The following is a 12,570-nucleotide window of genomic DNA, read 5'->3' on the forward strand; positions in this document are numbered from 1 at the left end:
TCTGGGCATATAGCAGAGTTTCACACCTTGTGGTATATTTTTTTATCATAATTTTTGAATAGCAAAAATGAAAGGTAACAATATATATAACTATATAATTTAGATAACTATAAATTATAAAGAATATAAATGACTTGTGTATCCAGAATATATACTTTTGCATGTATTCTTTTAGACAAGTTCCAAATCATTCCAGGTTCAAGTCCCAACTATAATATATTCCATGCACCCTGCAGTGTATTTGAGCTTTTGGGCTACGGTCACATTGCTGAAAATTCCATTAAAACGAAAAAAAAAGTAGCGAAAGAGAGAAATTACGACGTCTGCAGGCCCGTAGCGAAAAAAAAACCAGCAAATACTGAGACAGAGTGACTATGATTGTTGTTAAGTGAAAGCAGCATTTTGGTAAACGGCTAGGCCAGCGGCAGAGGGTAGGGAAAGCAGTGGAGTTAGCGTTCAAAAATCAAAGCCAGCGGAAAGGAAAGCGAATCAAAGCTGGAAGGCGATAAAGCGGCTCACCAGGCACTCCAACAACAACAACACAGCAGCAGCAGCCAGGGAAAGTGCAAGTGTGTGCGTTCGTGTGAGTGAGCGAGTGAGTAAGTGTGTGGGCAGTGGAAACTGAACTGAGCCGAGAGAGAGCGACCGAGCGAAAGGGAGAGCAAGTGAAGAACCATAGTGGAAGTGGGAGCGGGAGAGGAGCACTCCGATTCCGAATCCCGTAATAGAAACCCAGAAACAGAAGCCCAGAACATGTCTTCGAATAACCAGAGCAGCAGCACCGTTGGCCAGGCGGCAACAAGTGCCCGTACCGCCAGTTCCAGCGCCGCAGCAGATGCCACAGATGCCAATAGTACCGCCTCAAACAACAATAATAATAACAATAGCAGCAGTACCGCTGCAGCGGGCAATAACAGCGACAACAGCGGCAGTCCCACCACTGGAACGGGCACTGGAAAGCTGCACGGTGGCCACACGGCGGTAAACACCAAGGAACGGGTGGTGGATAGCGTTCCCTTCCCGCCCAGCCACAAGCTGACCTTGGCTGAGGTGTTCGACCAGCGAACCGGTAAGCCAAACCATGAGCTGCTTAAGCAGCATTTCATTCTGGAGGGCCGGATCGAGGAGGCGCCCGCTTTGAAAATCATCCAGGACGGTGCCGCACTGTTAAGGCAGGAGAAGACAATGATCGATATCGAGGCGCCGGTAACGGTATGCGGTGATATCCATGGGCAGTTTTATGACTTGATGAAGCTGTTTGAAGTGGGCGGATCGCCAGCCAGCACCAAGTATCTGTTCCTCGGCGACTACGTCGATCGGGGCTACTTCAGCATCGAGTGTGTCCTGTATTTGTGGTCACTGAAGATCACCTATCCGCAGACGCTGTTCCTGCTGCGCGGCAACCACGAGTGCCGGCATCTGACCGAGTACTTCACCTTCAAGCAGGAGTGCAAGATCAAGTACTCGGAACGTGTCTACGACGCCTGCATGGACGCATTTGACTGCCTGCCGCTGGCGGCACTCATGAACCAGCAGTTCCTCTGCGTGCACGGCGGACTGTCGCCCGAAATACATGAACTGGAGGACATCCGGAAGCTCGATCGCTTCAAAGAGCCACCAGCCTTTGGCCCTATGTGTGACCTTCTGTGGTCCGATCCCTTGGAGGACTTTGGCAATGAGAAGAACTCCGACTTCTATACGCACAACTCCGTGCGCGGCTGCTCGTACTTCTACAGCTATGCCGCCTGCTGCGACTTCCTGCAGAGCAACAACCTGCTTTCGATCATCCGGGCGCACGAGGCGCAGGACGCCGGCTACCGTATGTACCGCAAGAGCCAGACTACCGGTTTCCCATCGCTGATCACCATCTTCTCGGCGCCCAACTATCTTGACGTGTACAACAACAAGGCAGCGGTGCTGAAATACGAGAACAACGTGATGAACATCCGGCAGTTCAACTGCTCGCCGCATCCGTACTGGCTGCCAAACTTCATGGACGTGTTCACCTGGTCGCTGCCCTTCGTTGGCGAGAAGGTCACCGAGATGCTGGTCAACGTGCTGAACATCTGCTCCGATGATGAGCTCATGACCGAGGAAAGCGAGGAGCCACTCTCGGACGACGAGGCGGCGTTGCGCAAGGAGGTGATCCGCAATAAGATCCGTGCCATCGGCAAGATGGCGCGTGTCTTCTCTGTGCTGCGCGAGGAGTCCGAGTCGGTGCTGCAGCTGAAGGGCCTGACGCCCACGGGCGCCCTGCCCCTCGGCGCCCTATCCGGCGGCAAGCAGTCGCTCAAGAATGCCATGCAGGGCTTCTCGCCCAACCACAAGATTACCTCGTTTGCGGAGGCCAAGGGCCTGGATGCTGTCAACGAACGGATGCCGCCGCGACGGGACCAGCCGCCAACGCCCAGCGAGGATCCACATCATCAGTCGGGGCAGCATAGTCAACAAGGCAACAATGGGGCAGGGCATGGGTAAGCTGGTGCCATTTTATGCGGCTGCAGAAAACGCAGGATGCAGATGCGGCGCGGAGGCGTCTGGCGAGTAGATGGTCTGTAGGAAGGGGCTGAGTGGAGAGGAGCGGAGGCAACACAAAGAACACCAACCGAACGGAACCTTAATTAAGCTTAATGTGGCAGAGCAACAACTTAAATACTAAAACTAATTCTAATTCTAAGTAATTGTCATAACCCCCCATGCATTTCGTAAGTGATCCCGCGACAGCTCCATGCCCTAGATCCTATGCCCATGGCCCAGAGAGCCTCCAAACCGATTGGCATGTAGCAGAGATTTGTTTTTACGCAGGCGCGCGCACATTGGATATTAGAATTATATGTGGCATACTTTGGCGCGCCGGCAACCAGAAAAATTCCCCTTTTTCTCAATAGCAGAAAAAACAACCCAACCCCATAACCTAGATTAAGTTGTAATGTATAAAACTGAAATGGTCAAATTTTAAAAATGAAAAATGAACAAAAAACCTAAAGCAAACCCCATACCCGCAAAAAAAAAAAAAAAAAAAAAGAAAAGAAAAGAGAAAACATATAAAATGTTAAAAGAAGCATGAAGCACTAACCTAAATGAAGATATGGGAAAAAAAATCCAGCGCTAATCTGTTTCAAACATTTAGCAGCGCCAAAAAGAAGCGTACATATATGTATACATATGATTATATAGAAAGATCGAAGCACACACAAACACACACGCATATATAGAACCGAAAGTGTAATGAAATTCAAAATGAACAAAGGTCATTTTTGTAATAGTCGTAATCCTTGAACTTTAGAAATGTAATCTTGCATAGAAACAAAAAACAATTTCAAAAACCATTTGCAATATGTGCCGCAATAGTCCATAAATGTTCCTTATACGAATTAAATATTGAAAGTGAAAACAGAGTTTATTTTTTTTTTAAATATATATATATATATATATATATATATGTATAATTGTTGCATAATCTAACTTTCGACTTAATATGTTAAATTTTTACGTGTACGACTGTGTGTGTATAACTACTTGCGTTTTATCAGTTGTTTTGGCTAATTAAAAACGGCAAGCAAAAAAAAAAACAAACATAAAACATAATCGCTGTTTTGAGGATCAAGTCTAGCTAATTAATCAATCGATTTAATTACAGTAAATGCATTTTTAACAAACACTCAAACACACACAGAGATAGACACAGAGAAACGGATCGTTTACCATTTAAATAGCAAATCAAATATTTAACTAATAAATTACTATGTAAACATAATAACATATAATATATTCCTGCGTGTAAATTGAACTAAAAGATTAATTCATTTAGCAAAACGATTTTTGTTGAAAGCTAATACATAAGCCAATACACACACAACTAATTCAATTTTTAAAAAGCTAATTGGAAAATGATTAAGCTAAACAAAACAAAACAAAAATAAATATGAGATGTATTTAAGTAAGTATAAGGCATGGAACACGTGAGAAACGGATGAGTTTCGGCGTTTCAGATCAATTCAATGATAATGATGGCAATCAATTTCTCAATTTCCGCTAACAACCTGTTCCCAAAACTGATGGTATCAGCTTCTCCAGTATCAGTATCAATATCAAATCAAAACCTAAATATACATATATATATATATATTTATTCACACACGCAAGAAATGCCTTCATCCACAGATCACATTTAAATCCAACTTCCCAAAAAAAAAAAAAAAAAAAAGAAAGAATATTTATGCTGTACTTTGCTTCGACTCTTCAACCACCAATAACTGCATTAAACTCTAATCTAAAATATTTATACAGATATATATTATATAACGAGTTGAAATTGGAAAACAATTAGTTTTTAGTGATCTATGCACGTATCGTAACAATACCAAGATTAATTAAATCGTAGCTAAAAGAAACAAATCAAGGATGAGCCACAGTCTAGGAGGGAAACTTTAGCTTTTATAAAAAACAAAAACAAAAGAAAAACGGAAAACGGAAAACAACGTACTTAACTAATTGAGAAATATAAACACATATATATATACCGTTTTTTTTTTCAAATCCGCAACCATAACTATATAATTATTGAAAAGGTTAAGATATGAGCGAGGTTTAAGTTTCAATGTTTCTGTTTTCTATATGGTTAAATTGTTGATGCTGTTATGCTGCAAATGAATATTTAGTTAGTGCCGAGTGAAATGGGGAATCTCCTCAAATCAAATTTAATTACAATAGTCAAAAGTATGAAACAGAGGAGAACACCAATACCAAAAAAAAAAAACAAAGTAATGATTGTATACACTCAGAAAACCAATCGGCATAAATCTTAGAAAATCGCCGGATTTTTGGTGTCAAGGTGCCATTTATATTTGTGGAAAATATTTTTAACAACTACGGTATTTTTCTTCTTAAAGAATTCATTTAAAAAAAAAAATATATTGTTAGTCTAGAAGCAAATGTTAAAAATTGGTAATATTTCTGGAATAATTTTGAAATTTTGCATACGTTTAGTATATAAATCATATTAAAACTATCAAAATATTCATATATCAGTAATTCAAATTTAAATATTTTATTTATTTAATTATAATTTCTTAAAGAAAAACATAACAAAATTTTCCAAAAATAACTAAACAGTTTAGGCCATTAAACATAGGGCAATTGTCAGATGTTTGTCTGAAATAAATTAATTGTAAATTTTCAATTTTTAAGGCGATTTGTATTCCGAGTGTATCAAATGCCATGGTAAAGTATTATGCTAAGGAGTAATTCTACATTATTTATAACTAACAATATATTTGCTTAGCTCCCTTGAGTAATGAAAGTAACTACTGCATGAGGCATAGAACAAACTTCCCGGCACATAGTAAAACTAAATAAATTAATAGGCCGTCAAAGGGAGATGAGTAGATTTTGATAATACATCAAGACCATACCGACATACTTATGGAACTATTAAAAGACGCATTAAAAACGTTCAAGATAACGCATAATAATAATAACAATAATAATACCCAGACAAAAGCAGAATCAAAAAGAAAATGCGGGAACGATACGGCTGCATGGTATATATACATACATATATAAGACATTTCGCCTCTTAAAGCAATTATAAAGATAACAAATGAGTAACGTTTATTATATTATTAAATTATACATACATATACATACTATATAAACGGAATAAAATAAATCAGCAGCAAACTTTCCATTTGATGGCGGTCGATTTCTTGATTTATCTTTTTTTTAAATCGAAGAAAATCTTTTTTATAAACAATTTTTTTGTCGTACTAGCTCTAAAAGTTCTATTAAATTATTTTTATTTAACAGTTTCTGAATATATTGATAAATGAACATTTTGGGTCTTATTTGAAATAAAAACAATATATTTTTCGAAATTTGAAATCCTTGGGAATCCCCTTAAAAAGTTGCACCTGCGCAGATAAATCGATTTTTCATGTAGTGTTTAAAAAAACAACCAATTAAATAATTTTGAGAAATTCTTAACATATATTTGTTTTGAGATTATTTATTGCGTAACTATTTGTCTTGTTTCCCTTTTGCTTTTCTAAATCTTTAATTATTTAATTTATAAATTGAGAAATACATTTTAATTTCATTCGATAACCGGGAAGTGAAATACGGTATCCTAAATATCTAGTATTTAATTACAGTATTTTTTAGTTGTCTGGCACCATTGATAGTATCGAATAAATATCGATTTCTATACCACCACTAAGAAGTGAAGAGCGAGTTTGTGGACCGCCCAAAATAAGTAAATTATAAGTGTTAAAAGTCAATTAGGGCTAGCCGTTTGGCTATAATAAATTGGTAGTGCACAATAATAGTGGATAACACAAGCAACAACTAGCAGAGCGGCAAGAAAACGTAAGATATAGTGGTGCAGAGTCGGAAAACAAATGCTCCCGCCCGCGTGTTTGTCAATGTATAAGTGCGCGGCGGGTGTCCATGTGTGTGTGTGTGAGTGTAGGAAAGTGGAAAGTGTGTGATTAAGTGCAGTCGCTCTCTGGCGGCCCACAAAAAAAAGAATCATTCACCAGTAGTGTTTAATGAACGACTGAGCCAGAAAGCAGGAAACGCGATCGTTCAACTTCCAACCGCCAAACTGTATTTGTTGTTGTTTCTGTTTTGTTTTATCAAGGAGAGACGCCGCAACCAATAAGAAACAACACAAAAAAAAAAAAAACACCGAAACCAACACCCAGAAAGGCAACCAAGTCGCGTCATCAGTGGAAGTGGAAAGGCAGTGAGTGGCCGTAGCAGCAGCAGAAGCAGTGGTTTTCCAGCTCCAGTTTACAATCCTTAAAACATGGACAGCAAGGGTCGCAATGTTATCGTCTGTGATAACGGTACAGGGGTAAGTTTACGGGAAGACCCCCCGCACCACCCGCAAGCTAGCATTACACCTACACTGTTTGTGTGTGACACACATTTCCAGTTGTGGAGCCGCGTTGTTGTTGTTGTTGTTCTTGCTGCACTTCTTCTTATTCTTGTAGGTTAAGCAGAGCTTGAACACTGCTTGCCGGTCAACGGACGTTGACGTCGCGGTTAATCAAGCAGTTTGCGGCAATTGCAATTACGCACGTCCCTCTTTCTCTTCAATTTCCTTCGCATCTCTTCTTCTTTACGCTTAGCTTTAGTCATTGGAACAAGCGATCGGCGATTACTCAGAGGTTCCAGTCGCGTTACTCAGTATCTCCCACACATGCACACTGGCTTCCACACCTACGTATTACATACATATTTAACCAAAAAGAGCGGCACAAAAGCAACAAAAACAACATACAACACGGCTATTTCCAACATTTCAGTTCTTATCGGCAAGCCCGAGAATTTTTGTTTAGTGATTACGCCCCGATTTCGATAAGAATTCGATAAACCATAGCTGTTAAAGAGCAAAAATATGATACACTGAGGAAAAGTAAGGAGATAGCCTTAAAAACATATAATATAGCAGGTGTCTTTAAGATACAAATTTATATTTTTTAAATGTTAAGCTAAGAAAGTTTCATATGGCATAATTTTTAAATTTGAATATATTTCATTATCTTTGACTAGTGGCTAGCATTGGAATTACATTTTTTTTCTGTGTATTTTATATCTGAATTGCTTGCTTACTCAATTTTTGAGCTATTTGACATAAAATTTGATTTAAATAATATTTTTAAAATAATAAATCAATAGAGGCAGGGCTTCTTATGTAATTTTAATCATTAATCATGTATTCGATATCTGAAAAGAAAACTTACCATTTCTTTTACACTCTTGCAGTTCGTCAAGTGCGGATATGCCGGCAGCAATTTCCCCACCTTTATTTTCCCCTCGATGGTGGGACGACCCATGATCCGGGCAGTGAACAAAATCGGCGATATCGAAGTCAAGGTATGATCCATCGTACTTACCAATTTAACTAATTATTAATAATCAAACATAAGAAGATAGTACAACCATAAACACACACACATATCGAATTTTGCACAGGCCATCAAATACATTAATAAATATTATATCATTTTTTCGATGTAACTTATCCATGACTAGTTAAACGGCAAGAAAAAAAAACAAACAAACATTTAGCGCATAGAAGTTCACTATACACCCAAAAACCATCCACCATAATTTTCACCACCCCAAATCCATCTGAGTTTTGAGTCAAATTGCTCTATTTTCTATTCTGTCTATTAGTGTGGCATATCTACTTATTATCATTATTATTATTATTATTATCTATCTATATATCATTTTGTTATCGATTTCTACCCCTACATTCACATTTCATTTTTCATCTTGATTTTCATCACGGGGACTTTTCCCAACATTGCATATTTGCTTGAGTTGCATTGGTCTCGGTGTGTGGGTCTTTCATATAATATATCTATTATATAATATATACATATGCATACTATATATGTATTATGGTAAACGTTGGTCAGAGGATATCTTATCTTAGAAACCCCCAGGTTTAGGCCTAGCTCAAAGATTAATGGATATGGAGGCCGGACCACGAAGACATTAAGCTTTTTTAGTGCATCATATCTGATATTGATATTCTTGAAAAGAAAACACCACTTTATATTCACTTAGATCCTTATTAGCAGTTACTTTAGTCTTAGACAGAAAAAACAACAAACTTTCATTGAAAAAAACACACACAAATTTGATATATATATAGCAACAAACAATCGATATAAAAAATATATATATATATTTTAAAAATTGTAATCTTTCTTTTCTTTTTAATATTCTTATACATTTTTCTGTTCTTTTTTTTACATATTTTTTTGAAAACAAATATTTTGCAGGATTTACATGTCGATGTAAGTCAAGTTTGTATAGTTTAAAAAACCAAAAAACAAAAACCAAAAAAATCCAAACTACCACTAAGAAATCTAATCACCAAGCAACACAAAAATCGAATTTCATTCGGCAAAGTTTAAATAATAAAAATTTTTATACGTTTTACACACACACAAAAAATAAGAAAAAAAACACCAAACAACACACACGCTTGACAAAATATTACGAAATTTTCTTGAACAATTCTAGTTAAAGATACGCACTTAGGATTAACTAATTAACTGTTAACTGTTCACATTTTCACTAGTTGTTTTTGCCTTGAATATTTTCCCAACTATATTCCGGCCCTATTCCAACTATCTCTTGTTGCTTCCTTTTGGCCACCATCTATAATCGTACTCCATATACACATACACAAGCTCAACAAAAATCTATTGAATCTTAAATCGGAACAATCTGAGGCGTGTGTTGAAAAATGAATTCAAATGAAATCTTATTCAATTTAATGACAAACTTACGTAAATATAATTTTTGTTATTTAACTTTGTATTCCTTTTGTTTTTACCAAAAACGTTAGTTTTTTTTTTTTTTTTTTACCCAGCTTACCCTTTTGTTTTGTTGTACATACGTTAAGGCTACCTAATTCAGTTGTTTGTTGTTTATATTATTAATTATCTTTGATCGTTTTTTTTTTGACTGCATGATGTCTTGTGTTTCGTTGCTTAAGCCTAGTTTATTACCTCAGTTTGTTTTGCACGTCTGTGTGTTTTGTCTAAGTTTATGTTAACCCTAGAGGAAGGACTCTCTTCCTAGAGTTTCTTGCTTATGGTTGCCTCTTGTTAATCGTTGCTTGTTTAGCCTAGTTTAGTTATTGCTGTTATTGTGCCTTCCCCAACCACCTTGTGAATGTCCAGACTAACGCTTACCATCCCAGTCACTAAATAAAGCCCGCCTGTAACCAAGCCCAATCCAATCCAATCCCAATCCAAATCCCATTGTTTACCCATTGACCAATTCACGGAGACTAATGCTACGTAATCTGACGAACGAATTTACAGGATCTGATGGTCGGTGATGAGGCATCACAGCTGAGATCCCTTCTAGAAGTCTCCTATCCCATGGAGAACGGTGTGGTGCGTAACTGGGATGACATGTGCCACGTGTGGGACTACACGTTTGGGCCCAAAAAGATGGACATCGATCCAACGAACACAAAAATCCTGCTAACAGAGCCGCCAATGAACCCCACAAAGAACCGCGAGAAAATGATCGAGGTGAGTAGAATATATATATAGTAACCCGATCGAACTTGACATAAAATCTTATTGTTTTACAGGTGATGTTCGAGAAATACGGCTTTGATTCCACATATATTGCCATTCAGGCTGTGTTAACGCTTTATGCCCAGGGTCTGATCTCGGGCGTTGTGATCGATTCGGGTGATGGTGTAACTCATATATGTCCCGTCTACGAGGAGTTTGCCTTGCCTCATCTGACGCGTCGATTGGACATTGCCGGTCGGGATATCACTCGTTATTTGATTAAGGTATTTCCTCGTAAATTTTCTAAATTTTTCTAAATTACATGCTAATATTTTTGTTTTACTTAATCAATAGTTACTGTTATTGCGTGGCTACGCTTTCAATCATTCCGCTGACTTCGAAACGGTGCGTATTATGAAGGAGAAGCTCTGCTACATTGGCTATGACATCGAGATGGAGCAACGATTGGCCCTCGAGACGACAGTGTTGGTGGAGTCCTATACGCTACCCGATGGTCGGGTAATTAAGGTTGGTGGCGAGCGATTTGAGGCGCCCGAGGCCCTTTTCCAGCCCCATTTAATAAACGTTGAGGGTCCCGGTATTGCGGAATTGGCCTTCAACACTATCCAAGCGGCAGACATTGATATCCGGCCCGAACTCTACAAGCACATAGTGTTATCCGGTGGTTCTACCATGTATCCAGGTCTTCCCAGTCGACTAGAGCGAGAGATCAAACAGCTGTACTTGGAACGAGTACTCAAAAACGATACGGAAAAGCTGGCGGTAGGTCGATAATTAAATATATTTTTGTTTCTTACCAATATTTGGTTAATTTTCTTGACAACCCTTTTAACAAATTTTATTATAATTTTTTTAGAAATTCAAAATACGTATTGAGGATCCACCGCGGCGCAAAGACATGGTCTTCATCGGCGGTGCTGTGCTGGCGGAGGTAACCAAGGATCGCGACGGTTTCTGGATGTCCAAGCAGGAGTACCAGGAACAGGGCCTCAAAGTGTTGCAAAAGCTGCAAAAGATCAGTCACTAAAGGCGGTGGATAGTGGTGAGATAGTGTGTGAAGACCCTTTGAAAAACGATGAACAAGTGTACAAATTTCTTTTGGCTAGTTCGTATAAGTTGAAAAATTTTCGTTTCGCGTGATTTATCTGTCTTAATGTGTGTGTACTTTTTTTTTTTTTGTTTTTATGTGTGCCTGCTCTAGAGTGGGCGGCGCGTGTCTGTTGAGCAGGATCGGTCCATTAACTAACTTGTCTTAGCTTACCATACATCGCAGACATACTCAATTTCCGTACAATGAATTGTAATTAATTTCTTTCGCCGCAAGCTGAGCGTTAAATAAGTGTAACCCGATTAGTAGGGGAAAATTGTGTAAACCCGGATTAGTATATTTAATTGATTATTATGATTATCATCTTGATTTCGATGAATAATATATATATATATACATTTTCTGCACCACTAGAGTGCATATTGATATTTTTGTAAACGCAAAATGTTTCATTTCAAGCGAGTATTTCACATTTAAGTATTAACTAGGCCAAGTCTGCTAGTAGCAGCGATTATAAATCGTGTGTATGTGTGTGGATGAGACAGAGAAAAAAAGAAAGAAATATTAGGGCGAGGGAGTTGCACAGGACAGAATGAGATAGAGAGATAGAGAGAGAGCGAGAGGGCTAAAGTTGAAAGTTATCCTGCTTTTTCGTTAACTAAAGTAAACTGATTGAACCGACGACACCCAGCCTTAATCTAAGCATTTCTGGGTTATCTCCAAATAGACAAAGATAAACCAAGTCAGTCACAAGTTTATGCATTTATTTTTTCTTTGCCCAATAATCGAAAGAAAAACAAAAAAACACGAAATATAATCAAAGTCCGAAAGTGTTTAATTTGTGTTAATTTTCCTTTACACCTGCCTTTTCTAGTTAGTTGCAATTTTGATGATTGTTGGGGCAAAGCGAACGCTATAAATGCGAAACTAACTATCGGCATATATATTATATATATATATATATATATATATTTATGTATATCTGATCAAAATATATGTATATATATATTTATATTTATAATGAATGTGGAATGCCAATTATATAAGTAAATGCAATAAACATAATTATGTATGAAGTATACTGTAGTCTAAAGCTGAAACGTAAATGACTTGGGTTTTTTTTACCAACTAAAAACAAAACAAGAATCACAATAAAAACAAAAAAACAAAAAAAAAACAAATCCAATCTGCGCTGTTTTATGGCCGGTCCGCTTCCAATTTTCCACAGCAAATAAAACAATTTATGGCCATTGCCTTAAAAATGGTATTCTAACAATGGGAATGTTGTCATTCGCCTGCTTTTGTGGTCGTAATCAGTAGCCCAACAATACTCGATACTCAATATAAATTCGTCTAAATAAAGTGCAATATAATGCAATATAAAGTGAAAACAACAAACAAAGAAAATTTAGAATATAAAACTCTTAAAGCTAAACGGAGCGG

General features: G+C 37.8%; 2 protein-coding genes across 4 annotated transcripts; both read left to right on the forward strand.

Annotated features, from left to right (window-relative positions):
• The first annotated feature begins 232 nt into the window (after positions 1–232).
• On the forward strand, positions 233–5,682 carry LOC108103908 (serine/threonine-protein phosphatase 2B catalytic subunit 2). The gene has a single exon (XM_017209656.2). The coding sequence runs from the start codon at positions 754–756 to the stop codon at positions 2,476–2,478; it is 1,725 nt and encodes a 574-aa protein (XP_017065145.1). The 5' UTR covers positions 233–753; the 3' UTR covers positions 2,479–5,682.
• A 506-nt stretch (positions 5,683–6,188) lies between these two features.
• Positions 6,189–12,308, forward strand: LOC108103930 (actin-related protein 2). Of its 3 annotated transcripts, XM_017209683.2 has the most exons (8): positions 6,189–6,366; positions 6,641–6,856; positions 7,771–7,881; positions 8,802–8,816; positions 9,855–10,070; positions 10,133–10,342; positions 10,413–10,841; positions 10,936–12,308. In XM_017209683.2, exons 2-8 carry the CDS (start codon positions 6,809–6,811, stop codon positions 11,104–11,106), a joined length of 1,200 nt encoding a protein of 399 aa, XP_017065172.1. In that variant the 5' UTR covers positions 6,189–6,366; positions 6,641–6,808; the 3' UTR covers positions 11,107–12,308. The 3 variants fall into 3 exon arrangements, with proteins under 3 accessions (XP_017065172.1, XP_017065171.1, XP_017065173.1); XM_017209682.2 differs by lacking the exon at positions 6,189–6,366 and having other exon boundaries at positions 6,401–6,856; XM_017209684.2 differs by lacking the exons at positions 6,189–6,366; positions 8,802–8,816 and having other exon boundaries at positions 6,402–6,856.
• Positions 12,309–12,570: the final 262 nt, after the last annotated feature.

This window comes from Drosophila eugracilis, unplaced genomic scaffold (genome assembly GCF_018153835.1).
Source record: "Drosophila eugracilis isolate 14026-0451.02 unplaced genomic scaffold, ASM1815383v1 contig_408, whole genome shotgun sequence".
Lineage (NCBI taxonomy): Eukaryota > Metazoa > Arthropoda > Insecta > Diptera > Drosophilidae > Drosophila > Drosophila eugracilis.

Excerpts from the sequence above, each read along its gene's own strand:
- LOC108103908 (XM_017209656.2), top strand. The coding sequence starts at position 754 with ATGTCTTCGAATAACCAGAGCAGCAGCACCGTTGGCCAGGCGGCAACA.
- LOC108103930 (XM_017209683.2), top strand. The coding sequence starts at position 6,809 with ATGGACAGCAAGGGTCGCAATGTTATCGTCTGTGATAACGGTACAGGG. Across the intron at positions 6,857-7,770 it reads TCTGTGATAACGGTACAGGG|TTCGTCAAGTGCGGATATGC; the intron begins GTAAGTTTACGG and ends ACACTCTTGCAG. Across the intron at positions 10,071-10,132 it reads ACCGCGAGAAAATGATCGAG|GTGATGTTCGAGAAATACGG; the intron begins GTGAGTAGAATA and ends ATTGTTTTACAG.